This window comes from Bactrocera neohumeralis, chromosome 3 (genome assembly GCF_024586455.1).
Source record: "Bactrocera neohumeralis isolate Rockhampton chromosome 3, APGP_CSIRO_Bneo_wtdbg2-racon-allhic-juicebox.fasta_v2, whole genome shotgun sequence".
Taxonomy (NCBI): Eukaryota; Metazoa; Arthropoda; class Insecta; order Diptera; family Tephritidae; genus Bactrocera; species Bactrocera neohumeralis.
This window is the reverse complement of record NC_065920.1, coordinates 41,385,114-41,404,356: the sequence shown is the minus strand read 5'-3', so window position 1 is coordinate 41,404,356 and position 19,243 is coordinate 41,385,114. Positions and strand designations below refer to the sequence as shown.

The following is a 19,243-nucleotide window of genomic DNA, read 5'->3' as shown; positions in this document are numbered from 1 at the left end:
AGACTCCGGCAGAATGGCAAAGACGGCTGAGGCGTGTTGTGGCGTGAATATGCGAAATTGAAAGGGTCGGAATGTTTTCGAAATTGATTGAATTTAACAGGAAAGTGACGAGGAGCTAAGTTGGCCTAGACGTGAGCATAAGTTGAGGAGGCGGCTGCAATGTGGGGAGCTGTTAAAACATCCAGGCATACGCACAGACAGACAAAAAGCCAAATTATGCCAACATTAGCTGGTGTTTCCTAAGCTATCCGAGTGAGTTTAAACAGCTGCATAGCGCACGAAAAGGAGCAAACAACAACAACAAAATAAAAAGTAACAACTAACAGAAAGCAAGCAGGACTACACATGCCTTTTTAACTACATATTACCACCACTACACCACTAAAACCACAAGAGCGAAAGTTGCCACAACGCCTAATTGTAGGCTAAAGCTAAGTACGGAATGCTCGAGTCCTCTGACGTTGCGCTGTAAATTGTTGCTTGCCTGCACTCGCAGTTAGTGTGATAATTTAGCAAGTGAATGTATGTGTTTGTATGTGTAATTGCATGTCAGGTGCTATTGTTGTTGCTGTTGCTGCAAATGATGATTATACGTTGTGCGCCGGCCAATATTTACTCACACAAGTGATTAGAGGTGACCAAATTTCTGTGTTCACACCTCTTTGTTGCACTACTCTGTACTTAAAAATTAGCTCAAATTTAAAGTGATGAATAGTTTATAAGTGGGAGAGCATGAATATTGAAGGCTGTCATTAATAAGGCTATTTCTGGGGCTTGAATAGCACTATCTTTTATGGTATTTCTAATTGTTAATGTATTTATTAATGTTACTGTTTTACCGGTTGAGAACATTTCCCACATTAGTTCGGAGGATGGTTGGCGCTATGAATTGAATTTGTATATGAAAATATGTGTAAGATCTGGTAAAAAGAATTATATTCCTCAAATACATGTAAATCTATTTCTTTTTACATGTAATTTTATTTAGCTTGGTTAGAATAAGCTGATATTCCGACATTGATAACATGCACCGTTCGATTTTCATAAGTCTCATAGAAATCCTCGTCCATATTGGGAACAAATTAAACAAGAACTAGAAACGCATAGATCATAGTTCTAGAAAGCCCCCGGAACTTCTGTATAGTTACTATCGAAGCGTTTCCTGTTGCAAGACGATTTTATACCTATTGGCCAAAGATGATCACTTCTGTTTTATGGCTTACTTCAGACAGACCTATTGCTGACATCACCGCTTCAAACAAAGAGTTTGACCATATGGGAGGAGTACACAGATAATCATCCTCTTCCTATACCCCCGAAAAACATAGTAAAACATTCGTGACCAGCAGTCCAAGCTTAAACACCATTGGCGCCGACTCAGTGCGATTTGCGTTCTTGCATGTCGTTGTGGCACACTTTTCATCTCTAGTAACCATCTACTTCAGATACTAATCGTATGCGGAGCAATTCCCAAGTAGAAATTTAATCCATGAGATTTTTGTTGCGTTAATTCGTGTGGCTCTGAAACATCGAGCTTATCACTCTTTGTATCCAGACTTATTTAAATGGATCGAAACGGTTTTCTGTGCAAAGTTAAGCCATAAGACATTGAAGAGACTCGCCGATTTTCATTATTTTATTTATATATATCCAATTCCAGAGCGAGATACACTTTAATATCAAAATTAGAGCATCAGCATTATTGAAGTCAATATTTCGCATGATTAGATGCTATACTATTCGAATCTTTATTTCTTTTATCGAAAAAGACTATAAAATGTGATGTAATTTCTGACGTGAGGTTAACTCATACTGAGTCAAGCACTCACAAAACTGTGTGAGAAGAGTTTCAGTATGGAACCTTACCTTTTAAAGGGGTTACATAAAAGACAGCTTTTTTTCAAATTTTTTTTTTATATAAAAAATTATTATTTTTTGTTTAACAACATACACTATTAACAAAGAAATTCTGAAATTTTTGGAAAACAATATTTTAAACTCGGCCATTGCGACGTCATTTTCGGTGATCCCTCGGTATCAAATGAAATAATATGTGTTTTAGTTAAAATCTTTACTTAGAACTTGAACGAATGAAAAAAACTGAAAATTGAAATACTGACTTGAATACTCCTAGAATTAAGTACCTGTGATGACTCGCTTTTTGTCATCGGACGTCCAAAGATTTTTTGTTGCAGAATTTCGTTGTTTTCTTGAAACAAGTGACCAACGTACATTGATATTAATTTTCATCGGCTTTTTAATACGAGTATTAGAGTACAAATATGGTTTGTTTTTGTTTTTGGTGGAAACATCGGCCCAAAAGTCATTTATTCATCATGCAATGATATGTAGTTGATGAATTTTTATACTCTTGTAACCAGTTGCTATACGTATCAGCTAAAGCTAAACGAGATAGAGGTTATATACTTGTATATAAATGATCAGGTTGGCGAGAAAAGTTGAAATCCGGTTGACTGTCTGTCCGTCCGTGCAAGCTGTAACTTGAGTAAAAATTGAGATATCTCGATGAAGCTAGGTGTGTGGGTTCCGTACAAAAAAAAAGTTGGTGTTCTTAGATGGACGTAATCGGACCACTGCCACGCCCACAAATCACCATTAACCGAAAACACATAAAGTGCCATAACTAAGCACTAAATTAAGATATAAAAGTGTAGCTTGGCACGGAGGATCGCAGTAGCAAGGGGCATCTGTGAACAAAATTTTTTGAAAAAGTAGGCGTAAATGTACATATCTCCTAAACCACTTAAGCTACAACTATTAAATTTGCTGAGTACTAATCTTATAAGGACTAGAGCCAGAAACATTTAATTTTACTCGCTCACTTTTTGTGGAAATCCCATATCTCGGAACCCGACTGACCGATTTCGACAGCATTTAGTACGTAGCATTCTCCTTCACATTCTTATGTCACAGTGTGAAAATGGGAGAACTCGGACTACAACCACGCCAACTCAACTCAAGAAGCAATTAATATAACGGTATAAATCTTTGCACGAATATTGTCTTTGGTATGTGCAACCTTATGAACAAAAATTGTTTAAATCCAATAAAAAGTGTTCAAGCCCCATATATAGTTTACTTTTGACCGAAAAAGTTTTTAAATGTATGATATATGTACATATATAACTAAAAATAAGGGACAATCTGTCTCTTATAGTGGTATGTCTGTATGTCAAAAATGGGGTGAATCGGACAAATACTTCCCTTAGTCCCCATACACTCAATATAAAGATTTTCGAACTTCCGGGTGACTTTGTACCGCATATATCGACCAATATGTGAGTTATCTCAATGAATATAAGAGAGCGATAGTTAAATTTGAGCGAAAACTTGGTCTAGCCCCTATATAACTAAAATCAGGATTTTTGAACATCTGGCTGACTTTATGATTGGTTTTATACCTTAAAGTATTTCCCTTGCTTTGATTCTTGCAAGTTGCAAGATTATAAAATGTTCGCACCCGAAATTAGCCCTACCTTACTTGTTAAAATTTTTTTCATTCTAAGACTATTTCTACACTTTAAATTATGTTAAGTCCTCAACTGAACTACTAGTTTCAAAGTAAATCATAACCTTTACTTAGGTCTGTGTCGATAGTAATGATTCATGGTAAAATTGTACTCAATTGAAGTTAAAGTTATTGTCTACATACCGATATAGATGAAACACTCTGTATACGTTTACTCTGAGGTACAATTCCAGCTACTAGGTTAAAGTCGCAGGGATTTCAGAGTTGGCTAAGAGTCTTAGCAAGAGCTAAAAATTTTATTTTTTAAAAGTGTAACGATTATACAGCGCCCCCTGGCGCCATCTATATGTTGAATGGAGCGTTAGAATCTGCTATCTTTATCGATTGTCCGAGAGAATTTCATGACATTTCATTGATTCGGAAGTGTCAGTATGTTTGTGTTATCCGTGCGAAAATGAGCTTCGAACGAAGAGCCAACATTAAATTTTGTTTTAAAATTGGTAAAACTTTTAGCGAAACATTTCAATTGATGAAACAAGTTAATATTGATGATTGCCTATGCTGTAGCAGAATGCAGGAGTGGTTTCAACGTTTTCAAAGTGGTCGTGAGGACATAAATGACGATCAATATGTGGGCCAATCAAAATCTGTGAGGGTCAAAAAGACCAAAAATCACATTGTAACCATTAACTACTCCCCGTATTCATCTGATATGGCACCGTGCGACTTCTTCCTTTTCGGAAAAATGCATTTGCCTATGAAAGGAAAGCATTATGCAGACGTAGAGGCCATTGAAAAGGCTTGCACCGGCATACTGGCGGCCATACCGGCCAACGAGCTAAAACACTCGTTCGACATGCTTTTGAACAGGGAAAAAAGCTGTATTGAAGCAGAAGGAGACTATTTTGCATAAAATAAATTGATTTTGCCGAAAAAACCATTTGTTCTGTTTTTTTTTTTAAGTCCTGTTTACTTTGGAACACATCATGTAGATCCATATGTCGATAAGTAAATGGGGCATAGAAGTTGTAGACCTCTTAAAGAGCTCTTAAATATTGAAATATTGATTCTATGAACTGTTTGTAAATAAAAGTCTTAGTTAGTGAGTTATGACTTAGTACTTGATTCACTATTTTAGTCCAGTCATTTAAGTTTAAATTAGGTAAGCAGCTAGAACGATACTATGTTAGTAAATACTTGTATATATTTTATATATGTAGGTTTAGATAAATAATATATAATAACAGCCATATAAGTTATATCGAGTTATGAACTTAGTATAATTGGACCATTTATAAAGAATCAAGTAAGCATTGTTGAAAATTGTTCACCATTTGCTCCCATCTGATCGCAAACCGAAGCCACCACCAATGGATCTAATTACACTCAATTATTAAAGAAAACCATTTTTTAATACATATAATACCTAATAATTAAGAATTCTAATGAGAATTTATAAATATATATATTTTTAAATATATAAAATCTATTTTCGTTTTAATTTCAGGAAAACACAAAAAGAATCTGTAAATTGTGACCTAAACAGTTTACTAAAAATACAAATCCTTCTGAAAGTGAACGAATTACAAAATGTAGCAGTTATAAACACAAACAAGACATATGTGATCTATCAAAATCTTTCTAGATAAATAGAAGCATAAAAAGTGAATAGTTTTATAAAGTAAAGCAAGCAGAACACAACAAACAATTATAATGAAGTTCAGTAACGCGATAACACTACCTTGGATTTGTAGTTCGTTATTAGGCCTTTTAACAGTCGCGGCGTGGCCTGAAATTCCTTCAAAAGGTAAGTCACGATAATTAAATAATTTTTATGATTAACGAAACTAACAAAAAGATATTGTGATATTATTTTGTAAATTATATTTTTTAGTTTATTTAATATTTAGTTTATGTACAGTTTAGTACATAATTAATTTGTATAGTATATCTCATTAAAATCTTAATCTGCAAACAGCGACTTCTAGAAACTAAGTGTCCTTGCCATCAACTCTCAAACTTTATCGTGTTTAATTTTGGAATATGTCAACAGTTCCGCACAAATTTGCTGAAAGCATATCTAGAAATCTCTTTTAAAAGAAGCGGCACTTCGTAACAGTAGATCTACAGCTATCTTAATGGCATCTACTTCTATCAGAAAAACTGAAAAACACTACAGTAATCCGGCAGCTACGATTGACGGAGAGATCGTCACAAAAAACTTTATACCAATCTTTACTCAAATTTCGACCCATCCATAAAAAGCGACTGTTCTCATCCACATATTTCTCGCCGGTATATGGGCAGAGACCTCCAAAAGTGAACTGTGTGATGGAGGGGTCTACGTTTTCAGGAATGCCGTTGAAGGAGGACAGAATTTCAGCGTGTTTTCATTTGAAACGCTTCAAATACCCAACCTCCTAGAGCCTTAGAACACGCTCCGCAGCAAAGCACTGGCCAGCAATATTCTATGGTGACACCATTGGAAATTGTGAGACTAGTCCAACACTTTAACTTGTATAACACTTAAAACAGCAAAAAAGAGGAAAGAGGACAAGTGATAACACTTTTGACCAAACAAATTGTAGTTGTCAAAGAATCAATTGATGACTGCAACTAACAAGAGCTAAAAAGATTTGGTTATTAATGGATCTATGAGAATATTATGTGTTTTCTGTACTACAAACCGACACTGGCTTATAAAATTAAAAGTTCTTAGATTCCAAGATGTGCTAATAGACTCGACATAAATCGTAGTACAACAACCCGATTTTTCGGTCAAAACTTTGCTTTATCAGCGCAAAAGTCCGTCTGCAGGGGCATTGCTAAACTTTTCTTCTTCTTTATTTGCCAATTCGCATTCGAATATTGGTGATCATATAACATTTAATAATATGTATAATATTAATAAGCTTAATAATAATTTAATATTTACATGTTAAATATATCTATTGTATATTAGAAAAATAAAAAAAATAAAAAATTATAAATTATCGCAGCATATTTCTCTCTATCACTCTATAAAGTTGCCAACGTTCTGGATTCCTGTCCATTGTCGAATGTTTCGAAGCCATGAAAGTTATTTACGGCCGACACCCCGTTTCCCTTCAATTTTTCCTTGGATAATTATTTGTAGGAGCTCATACTTAGAGTGCCTCATAGTTTGTCCTAGGTAGGCTGCTTTTCTTTGTTTTATAGTCCTTAATACCTCTCTATTGCGGTTCACTCTTCTCAAAACTTCACTGTTTGTAACTCGATCTGTCCATGGGATTTTTAGGATTCTTCTAATAAGCCATAACTCGAAGGACTCTAGCTTGTTCATATCTGTGATTTTTAAAGTCCACGTTTCCATCGCATAGAGAAGCACTGACCAAACATAGCATTTTTAAAAACGTATTTTGGTTGTGATGTTGAGGTCATGGCTACATAATATATTTTTGTATTTGAGAAAAGTTGTTCGCGCAAATTCGATTCGACATTTAATTTTTTTTTAAACAATCCCAACTTTCATTGATTTCACAACCAAGGTACTTGAAATTTTTAACTCTTTCGATTGGATTATTTTTAATCATGATGTGTGTGTCATTGTATATGTTTTTCCTACCAATAATCATGTACTTCATCTTGCTTATGTTAATGCGTAGGCCATACTCGTATTCGTCACTACGTAAGTTAACTCGGTTTACAAGTTCTTGTAACCCTATCAAGCTATCGGCTATAAGTGTAGTGTTGTCTGCATAGCGTATGTTATTTATGAAAATACCATTCACTTTCACACCTTGATCAATACTGGCTACCGATTCTTGAAATATTACTTCCGAATATATGTTAAATAACAAGGGTGACAGAATGCATCCTTGTCTTACACCTCGTGAAATAGATATTTCCTCGGTTATATCACCATTGATGCTTACATGGGCAGTTTGTTGCCAATATACATAGGTTTCTTATGCAACGAATCTCTTTGTCATCTATTCCCATAGAATGAAGAATTTCCATAGGTTTATCGTGTTTAATGGTGTCGAAAGCTTTCTCATAATCAATAAAGCATAAAAATACATCTTTTCGGACATCTTTACAGTTTTGAACCAAGACTTGTATACAGAACAATGCCTCGCGTGTTTCAAGACCTTCTCTGAAGCCAAATTGCGTCTTGCCCATTGACTCTTCACATTTCCTATATATTCTGGCGTGAATAACTTTTAGAAATATCTTAAGATCATGTGACATTAGACTAATTAGTAAGTACTCACTACAATGTTTCGCATTATTTTTCTTAGGTAGTGGTATGAATGTTGATTTTAACCAGTCTTTTGGATATTGGCCATTGTCATAAACTTGGTTAAAAAGCTTTACTAAGACAGTCATATTTTTGTCATTTATTAACTTTAAAATTTCAGCTGGAAACTCATCCGGACCTGTTGCTTTGTATTTTTTCATTGATTGTATAGCTCTCTCTATTTCGCCTTTCGTAATATAATTACCAGTTGGTCCGTGATGGAGATGCAAATTCTGGTTCAATCTGCTGTCATACGAAAAAACGTTTTCAGTATATTTCTTCCATATACTTTTCTTTTCATTTGTGTCATTGTCTTCATTTATGAGGATTGAGGGCGGATTTTTACGATGAATACCTGCGGCTTCTTTCAATTTTTTGAGTAAATGGAAGGTATCATGTAAAAATTGTAGTCTTTCAATTTCTTGGCATTCATTGTTTATCCAGTTTGTTTTTGCATTACGGATCATCTTCCTTATTTTTCTATTCAGTTTTCTATATACATTTGTCAGTGTTTCTATTTTTATATTCCCGGCGTTTACTTATTAGTTTTAATATGTCATCTTTCATCCAATTATTTTGCCAGTAGCAAGTTGCGATTGACCTTTTTTATTGAGGAACAGAAGCAATTATTTATCAGAATGTAATCTATTTGATTTCTGATTATATTATCAGAGGCGTCCGATGGAGATTTCGATGTATAAAGTCTTCTGGGAGGCAGGCTAAATAATGTGTTCGAAATTATTAATTTGTGTTCTTGACAAAATTGAATTAGTCGATCTCCTCTCTCATTTCTTTCCGTATTGGCTTGCAAATTCTTCGACTTTTTCTCTTCCAACTTTTGCATTAAAATCGCCTTGAGTTATATTTATTTCGCATGGTTTTGTTAATCGCATAAGTTCGTCTAGTTCATCATAGAAAGTTTCTATTTCGTCATCACTTTAGTCGGCCGTTGGAGCATAGACTTGAATAATATTAATATTCAGTGGTTTTGCAAATAACTTTAGCATCATGGCCACCATGTTTCACTTATGCCAAGTAAATCGATGTCTAATTTTTCCATATCTAAAATCGTATTAGCTAGTTTTCCAGGTTCGTATAAAGTTCTTGTGCTCCATGTTCCGATGTTTAAAGTTTGTTTTGTTTTACCTCCGGGGATTCTTAGCACCCTCGATTTGCCGGAGACTGAGGGCCATTGTTTTGGTTGTATTATCATTGTCACACGATATGCTGGGAAGTATACATCAGTGGTTTCCCCTTGCCTTCTGAAGGGTTTACTGTTTTCCATCCTTACACATTTATATAGCGAACCGCTTGATACAAGTACAGACATCCGCTTTCAGCCGTACTTATAGTAGCAGATGCTGATACGTTGTGGATTGCTTTTAGCTTCGATATTCACCATCGACCTTACCGGCATGGGTGGCCCTACTGGTAGTTGCGCTACCGCCAGCATCGCTCTTTGGATCATTATATCTACTGAGGCCCCTCATCACGTCAAGATAGCAAATTCCCGAGGGGGATGCTAAGCTCTCACCATTTTAATTATTGTCTTGCTTTCTAGGACGTGAAATTTTTATTTCCATACCATTTTCTATGAACATTATCATAGGTGTTAGATATTGTGCTCTCGCGCTTATCTGCTATTTTCTTTTGAACCCAACATTAGGAACCCGCTCTCTTCATGTCAATATTGAGCTCTGGTAAGTTTTATTTTTAGTAATTGGTCCAGAAATGATTGAAATGTGGAACCATGAGCTGATAGACCATGTGTTATATGTGCATCACATTACTGTTATCATCGTTATCGCTTGGCTTTCAGCGGCCAAAGCAAATCAATGAACCAGGTATTTCAGTATTGACAAGCGCGTAATGTTATATTCCTGCGTTGCACCATAGTTTGCAATATTTAGACATGCCTTATACCTCGTATTTAGTTATATAATATTAGCTGCATGTGTAGAGCCTAATATACTCGTATTTACAACTACGATGCCGTTATGCATATGAACCCAGTGTTGCATAAGCAGCTCATCAATGGTTGCTATAGAAATTAATCAGCTGTGCTTGTTGCTGGACAAAGCGCTTATTGTGTCACTTTGAATGCCGAGCAAATTCTCTAATTAAATGCCGTCAAAGGACGCCCAGCTAGTATATAAGCCAATTATAGTTAAATAGACGCGTATAGCAGTTGTCTTCCATATACTGAGCCTTGGTGAACGGCGAATCGTACAAACAAGTACGAGTAGCATAATTATATAGACTGGCACAATCAATTGGAGATAAAATAGCAAGCGGCAATACCACTTTAATGATATGTGCTCTCTTCTATTCAATTCAACAGGATAAATATAACTTTGTTAATGTTTGTCACAAGGAGTGCTTTTTATCAGAGAAGAGAGAAGTCACGCATCGAGATAAGCTAACATATAAATAACTGCTTTGACTGTTTATTTATACAAAGTACTCACTTTAATAATAAATGAGAAAGATTCGCCTTAATTGGAGTTCTATTATTGGTGAAGAAATCACTCAAGTTTAGTGTCAATAAAACACACTGGAGAGGCCTATCAAGGTTTCTTGAATCTACTTAAAGTGTACTTATATCCGTATAACATTAATAACGAAGTTTCCGGTTAAAAGTATATTACAGCTTACAACAAACGAGTGAGTAAGCGATGAGTTAAGTGTAACAATATGAAGTGAGAACCAATCAGAACTAATCAAACTTCGAAAGATTTACAAAATTAAGACTCAAATCTTTGGTTTCAATAAAGATTTTCTACAATTTATTCTCCATGTATCATTAATCAAGTGTTTAATAGATAAATTTGGAGAGGCGTACGAGCCAGTGCGTTCCTGGGCCTCAATTGCTCAGATTATAGTGGGTACAAGTGCAGGGTCACTTGTCATGTTCATAGAAAACTTCAAACGTGGGCTTAAACCAGGGTCTCACATACATGTAAAAAGCTTACCTTTAGAAGGGGTCATCCATTTCGAGGCTTCCTACTTTTTTAATGGAAAAACTTAGAAACTTCAAATTTAATGGGGAGTTTTTATTATAATATGAAAGAAAATTCTTTGTCATTTCTTTTTTGAAGATCATCCCTTTCAAATCTTGGCTTGGCCACGGCTACGTCTCAGATGATTCAACCGTTGAGTCCATTTTTCGAGGCGGGATAGTTAGAGATAGAGATTACATATTCCTACAGAAAAAAGTCTGACGGTGTGATATCATATGATTCAGTGGCCATTCGACCGGTTCAAAACGTGAAATTATCTGTTCACCGAAGTGTTTTCTAATTAAATCTTTTGATTGAAGCGATGTGTAGGAAATGGTGCCGATTGTTGAAACCAAATTCCGCCGAGATCATGAGCTTCAATTTCAGGCGTATAATGGCGCGATAACGTCACTATTGATGGTTACGTTCTCCCCGACATCATTTTTGAGGAAATATGGACCGATGATTCTAACAGCCCATAATCTACACTACACTTGGTCTTCTGAATGAGATGGTGGCTCTTGGATCACTTCAGGTTGCTCTACGTCACATATGCGGCAATTATGTTGGTTTACATATTCATTGAGCCAGAAATGGGACTCATATCTGAACGAAATTTGACTCAAAACCTCGGCTCTTCTTGGAATTTTTCAAGATCCCATTGAGCGGATCGATGTCGCTTGTGTATGTCGAGTGGCTTTGCACAAGCTGTATTTTGTACGAGAAGATGAGTTATGGTGTTGCGAATATCATGCTCAGTAGGCCGATTATTTTGACCATAAATTGAGCGAAGCGCGCGAAACACCTTCTATACAGAACTTAAATATTCGTAATTATGTTGAACGACTTGTAAACGTTGTTCCGGCGTAAGTCTTCCAAGATGAAATGCCAAACAAAACTGAATAAAAATAACCTAAAAGCTCGACACGACACACGCGTGATCTGTAAAAGAAAGTTCCACTGATTTGATCACCTGTTACTTTCTCAAATGTAGAAAAATGGTAATAAAAAGTATCTTTATTGATTATTTAATATGTTTGGTTAGGAAAATATCACTACTTTCCTAACTTGGCGAAGCGCTTTTTGGGTTTAACCCCACCTAATGTTTTCCCATTGGAGAGTGTCCAGTCAAAATCTCACTACTGCGCCTTGCTAAGAATAAATACTTCGAAGAATCTTATTTTGAACGCTGAGAAAAAATTAGAATTAGACAAGTACTGGGTGTTGACACAGGCTTATTGAGTTCACACGAGATCCATGCCTCTTGAGCAGGATGAAATTGAGGCATGGATACTCTCTCTAGCAAGCTCATCGGTTTTGCACTTTCCGGCCATCACTGTGACCAATGTCATATTTGTTTTTCAGGTGGTATATAAAGCCTTATGGTTATAGGTATGGTTATTTTAGCATTTGGTAAGCTCTTGAAACTTGCTTGAACCAGGTAATAACAACAGTATTGCGAAATTTAAAACTATTCATCAGGTTGAGTGCGAAATACCCATTTTTATAATTGTGAATTATTGGAGTTACTGTTGTGACTCTGCATTTTGTTCATGACCGTAATGATGTTTGAAGTGAAGAAGTCTTTTCTTAGATCGTCAAATAGAAGCCGAAATATGTTCAGATATTTGAATTTTGTGTGATAGTTGCATTTACTACTCAGCTTACTAGGTCTATAGTCTCTTTTGTGTTGCAATGATTTTCAAAATGCTGATGATAAATTAGGGAGTGGTCAGAATGCTGAAAATTCGTAGGTATGATTTTCTTACTAGTTAAATTTTCAACTCTATTGCTGCAATTAAGCTACCTTAGCCTTAGAGATGCACTTTTAAATTCAAATGAAATGAAACTGCTATCTTATCAGGATTAAATATGAGAATGAGATTCTGAAATAATGAAATATTTTAATAAACTCGTCACTTTATTTTCGATTCTGCTAGTTGTTCTTTCTAGCAACAAAACGATAGCGTGCGCTCGAGTGTTCACACAGTAGGAGTTTGCTTGTCAACTATTTTGATACAAAGTGAATGGAGAATTTCCACCAACTAGAGGCTAATAGTTTAATATTACCAGTTAGGTTGTTTAAAAAGAGGTTCTCATTTTCAGTTTAGCGCTGTTTTCTAGTAAAACTGAAAGAAATCTCCCCCGATTCTATTGTATAATATTATTATTTATTTTAATTGCCAAATCACATTTAGGGATGCCAACATGATGTCAATTTAACCAAATATTACACCCACCCGCTATAAAACCCACACATGCGCAAGTTGTTGAATAATTCACGGCAAACAAAAGACGATTGCTTGAATAATAAATAATTTGCACAAACAGGCGGCGGCTTCAAGGCAACGATGGCTAAGGAGGGAAAAATCGAATTTTAATTTTCGATGAAAAATAACAGTAAATTTATTATAATTGCCAGTTGGCGATGTCAGGCAGCCAACGAGTCGAGCAATATGTGTACATGTGTTGGTGGTAGTGGTGGTGGGGAAATACAAATTTCAAGTGTGCAATGTGTGAAAATTGGTAATTTTTCATTGTGGCAAAACATGCTGAGCCAACAAAACAAAACACAACAAAAACAAACAAGTAAAGAATACATACATTCCTACTTATACATACTTGTATGTACTGGGAAGGCGTTTGATATAAAAAAGTTGAAAAGTTCTTTTTATATAGGCAATAAATATGTATGTGTGTATGTACAATGTAGGTGAACTTGCGCTTCGGGCATTCATTCATGCTCACCAGCACACACGCGCATATCTACAATCCACGGCAGTGGAAACATATTGTACACTTCGCTGTCAGTGATAACGAAATAAATTATGTCAATATCAATAATTCAAATTTCCATACCATAATTTATTCGCCACATTAAAGTAGGTAAAAAACTATGTTGGAGAAGTATTTGCATTTTGAAAAAAATAATTAAAAACAAGAAAAAACGTTAACTTCGGTTGCACCGAAGCTAAATACCCTTCACAGGTGCATTTCTGTTAGTAACTATGTGTTCAGTTTGTATGGCAGCTATATGCTATAGTCAACCGATCTGAACATTTTCTTCGGAGATTACATTGTTGCTTTAGAAAATAATATATACCAAATTTCGTGAATATAACTTGTCAAATGTGAAAGTTTTCCATACAAGCATTTGATTCCGATCGTTCAGTTTGTATGGCAGCTATATGTTATAGTGGTCCGATATCGGCCGTTCCGACAAATGAGCAGCTTCTTGAAGAGAAAATGACGTTTGCAAAATTTCAAAACGATATCTTGAAAACTGAGGGACTAGTTCGTATATGTACAGATAGACAGACAGACGGACATGGTTAAATCGACTCAGCTCGACATACTGATCATTTATATATATACTTTATAGGGTCTCCGACGATTCCTTCTGGGTGTTACAAACTTCGTGACAAACTTAATATACCCTGTTCAGGGTATAATAAATATGTGAAATAAAATAAAATAAAATAAATGTAAAAAGGTGTTTGGTTTAAAAGTGAGCATGTCACAAGGTGAATCAATATTTTTTTTTTCATAGTCGCACACACAGAATTGTTTCTAAGGTTTGAAATACTTGTATATGGAGATACATTGTGACAAAACAGTACCCGAAAATTGTAAGTAAAAAGCAAAATATTTAATTATTTATCAATATTTATTTTGTCGCCTTCAAAGCAATCCCAAACAAATGTAATATACTTATACCAACAAGTTTTTCAGTTCACAAATACTTTTCCTAAGCACTTTTTGGGTTGGCCTTCAGAACAGCTAATTTTGTTGTATCTCTTCAATTCACCGAAAAAAGATTCTACGGACCGGCAATTTCAGTTTGGGAAACAAGAAAAAATTAAACGGAGCCCAATCTGGTGAATACGGCGGTTAATCGGCTGGTATTCATTGCGTTTTTGACTTTAAATTCGGTTACAATCATGGCTCGTTGCGATGGTGCATTAGCCTCGTGGAAATCCATAAATTGTTCTTCCACAATTCCAGGCGTTTTCGACGGCTGTTCTCACGCAAAAGCTTCAATATGGCCGAAGAGAGCTCTTCATTGACGGTCTGCTCCTCCAAAACAAATTCATGATGCACCAAACCACGAAAATCGAAAAAAACATAAGCGTTTTTTCCCCTCCATTCTGTCATTCTCATAAATGTATATCTCAACAGCATGTTATTATGCTCTCCATGAATATGGGATTTTAATTCGCACGACCAAGCAGGTCAAAGAAGACCTGTTTATGGTACTCTTTTTGAAAACAAATCAGTTTAGCGAGACGAGTTGAGCAAGAACGCGTTTCATGACCAAAAATTTTTCGAATGGATTCGCGAGAGATGTTGAGCTTTCTTGCCATTTCTCTAACGTTTGTTTCATGATTTTCAAGCAACATATTTTTCACTTTTTAATATTTTCATATTCCGATTTCGGTGTATTTGTTTTTTATTTTCATCACTTGAAGAGGTCGAATGTCGCCCAGACAGAGGCATGTCTCTCGATCATTTTTGAGGGCTTTGAATCACTCGTAGGCTTGTGTTTTTGATAATACTGAATCATCGTAAGCCTTTTCCAACAGTCGCAACTATTCCGCAAACGCAATTTGGTTAGAAAAACAAAATTTGAGACAAATACTTTTTTCGAAATTTTTATCATTTTAAAAATCGCAACACACTACTGAGGTGTACCGATTTTTTGAAACCTCTAAGCAGCTGCTGTATACAAATTGGTTCACAGATCGCGCTCATATTTGGCAAAGTGATTAAGAATGGTCCTATCAACTAAGCAAAATACATTTTTTTGAAAAATCATTTACCCGCAGTATTTAAATTACAATTTCGGGGTACTTTTTTGTCGCAATATATATGTATTTTCGTTGGTGGGTTGCTATCTATATATTTATGCTCATTTATTTGACTTGACAGACCTTTTTATTAATAGTTGAAGGAAAAAATTAAGAATCCTTCAAATCATTGCATGGTATTGTGATTACTTTTCTGACGTAGACACTCGTTATATGTTGGGTTGAAAAATATTTAAAAGTTGAAACGTCAAACCAAATTCATACAGTTTTGTTCTTCTTCAATTTGTTCCAACCATAATATGATAGAGCATCAGAATATATAAATTTCCATGGCTAAGCAAAACAAAATCATTGAAGTAATTTTTATTATATCAATAAAGCCAAATCGCAAGTGGTCTTTCAATTTCATTGCTTGAACTGATATCAATTTTCTTAAATATACATTTATTGGTAAATAATTAACGCAATTTTTTCTTAAAATATTGAAGTATTTAAACAAAATAAAAATAAAAGTATACTCGCTTCGAAACAGGTGGGTAATTATAGCCAACTTTCCTTAAGTAATCCAGATTAATCCAGCTACTCAGTTGCTAGCTCTACTATGTTTTGAGTTTTCACCAAGGGAGTAGAAACTCTCAAGATCGCTAATGTTCCATGTCTGTAGTTTCACTGAGACTGACAGTAACCTTAAAAAAGTCTTGCTGTATTAGAATGACTGTATTTTCAGCATTAAAGTGTCCACATCAGTTCAATCCGAATGCATTATGGAGAGCACTTCAGAATAGACTAGTTAAAGAAAGCTCACAGCATCGAAAAGCACAAGCTATGGTAAAGTCGCAGAGACCAATAAAAACTTTCAATCGATTATCTCATTGATAATAACATTGTCTATATAATTATATATGAAAATCGCCATTGGACGATCCAAGCTTCGCCGTGCTGTTGAATGGAGTTTTGAAATAGTTTTGGAAGCAGCAGATAATTTTCAGGAACTACATACGTATATGGAGAATAAAATGTTCACATTTTGAAAGCCTTTACAAGGTAATGTTGTGGTTGTGGGCAAGCTAAGGGTATTTACGTGCTTTATAATATATTGTATAATTCAGTTAATACATCAGAAACAAATTTCCAAATATTTAGTAATGAAGTGGAAAAAAAGTTTCAAAAAAACAGTGATGCTATCTCATACCAAACGATGCTGAGTAAAGAAATAAATATAGAGAGAAAAGTTTTAAAAAATGTCGAACCCAACAACCATTAGAAATCGTCGGAGACCATATAAAATATATATATCTATATCTAAATGATCAGCGTGACAAGCTGAGTTGATTTCGATTCTCAGATTTTGAGATATTGTTCAGAAATTTTGAACACGCTGTTTTATCGACAAGAAATTGACCGAACCTAATCAAGATGAAGATCTTTTTATACCCTTTTATGCTTTACAAACTGTACCTGTGAATGGTATTATAGCTTCGGTGTAGCTTGAAGACTTCCTTAACGAACTCAGCGCACACCTTACATCTCCAACTTTACGAAAACAAATTGCACAACGCCTTTGCATGTGAACACATATGTAGTTAATATTGAGTTAATGTATGGAAAAGTATTGACTATATTAATTTGTGTCAGGCATCCATATAAATTATCATTTAGCAACAGCCTTTACAATCAGTAGCAAATAAGTTAATGCAAATACATGTAAATAATAGCGTGTGTACGTGCAGCTACTTTGATAAGCATCTACATGCTATCTCTGCGCATACGGTATTTCAGTAAACACACAAATTATGTTGCGTATACGCCTCGGTGCCACAACAACATGTACACACGCTGCCTGCCTTTGGCGCAAATTTATCTGCCATCACTATTACGTAACGATAAATTAATTGCATTGTTTAAGTGAAGAATTGGCGAAATTTCGTAAATATTCAAACGCCTACGAAACGACATTTTCGAAATCAGAGTTAATTCACACAACCACACATACATATACATATATGCGTATTTGGGAAAGTATTTTCATATAAACACTCATTCTGCATTGCCGCAAGTGTGTGTGTGTGGTGCTTGAATGCTTGTAGCTAATTTACGTAGTCAGTGCACGAAAAAATGGAAACCATAAATTTGCGCGAGTTTAAATTTGCGTCAAATGAGTCACGACCGCAGGGCCACCGCAGTCAAACATATGTACTCACTTATATGGGCGGCATGTTTTTATGCGCGCGTAAGTGCGGTTGACATTTTGCGGCTGCGAGTCCACACAGTTATTGCGAACATACACATATCATTGCTACTAAGTGTACCCTGTAGGAAAGTTTTTGTAGAAAAAATATTTAAAGGAATTAAAAGAGAACAGGATAAACGTTTAAACATTATAATTTTTAAAGTCGCTCTTATGATATATAATAGTATGGGTAAATTAATATGATCAGTGTGACACTGAAAACACTCAAGAGTGATTTTTCCATGGTTTTTAAGGGATTATATATAGCTAAAAGGCCGACAAAAGCGAATTTTCTAGATTTTTTTCTGAGAAAACTTTCAAATTTATTATTGTATCCAAAAATTTCCACACATATTACGGCTTCTTCTAACTGTATTTTAAGACTTAGTATTAATAAAAAATTTTTTTTTAGAAAGGAGCAACAGCTGATCTCCGGGAGATTCTCACAAAAAAGGTGTGACCACTATATCTCTGAACTGAATCCTCTAAATAACAAAAAAAAAAAAAAAACAAACAAGTTAAATATTTCGAATAAATAAGCAAAATAAAACTTTTTGACAAATCGATTTCTGACTCAAATTTCGGAATTGAATTATTTATAAAAAAATATTTATTGATTAAAAAATATGTTTATCTAAGTTACATAAAAATATACTTAAAAAGCTCGACGAGATTAATCTGTTTAGCCATTTTCGAGTTATGTTGGTCAACGACTTTGAAACTACCATTTTGAGAAGAATGCGTTTAAAGTTTTCCAAGCACTATGAAACGCCTTTTCAAAATTGCGTGTAACTTCGAAAATATTCACCGACATATTTACATTAAGAAAATAAAATAAAATAAACCGTCTTTTTGAAAACTTTACGGTATATAAACTCTGAAAGTTCTCCAAAATCCAGACCAGATATTGGTAAAATGCATTTTTTAAAGAAGCGCAAGTAACTTAATGCAAATAGAAAAGAAAATCAGAAGTTCCCATTATTTTTCTTATATTTACATATTTATTTATGGTCCTTGGTTTTTTGTCCAACTACAACATACCGTCAATATTCCAATCGTTCAACATTTGCATAAAGACATACTCGTATGTAATTAAATTTGTATCTCCAATAGAGCGGAAAGGTTTTTCTACTTATGGTACAATAGTTTTCCTCACCTAACGGTTGTAGGTATCATATAAAACTAATCGAAATATATATATATATTTATATAAATGATCAGGATGACGAGACGAGTTGAAATCCGAGAGATGCTTGTCTGTCCGTGCGAACTGTAACTTGAGATATCTTGAGGAAAGTTAGAACACATGTTCCCTGCCAAAAAGGTATCATGGAGTTCGTAGATGGGCGTAATTGGATCAGTGCCTCGCCCACAAAATGCTATTAGTGAAAAACTTATAACGTGTCCTAACTAAGCACTTATTTAAGCCATAGAACT

General features: G+C 34.9%; 1 protein-coding gene across 1 annotated transcript in view; it reads left to right on the top strand.

Annotated features, from left to right (window-relative positions):
* LOC126752541 (uncharacterized) overlaps positions 1-19,243 on the top strand; it is a 281,963-nt gene that overhangs the window by 20,082 nt on the left and 242,638 nt on the right. The window contains exon 2 of the mRNA XM_050463430.1: positions 4,998-5,297. Coding sequence (XP_050319387.1) covers positions 5,204-5,297 — 94 coding nt within the window. The 5' untranslated portion in view covers positions 4,998-5,203. The remainder of the gene's footprint in view (positions 1-4,997; positions 5,298-19,243) is intronic.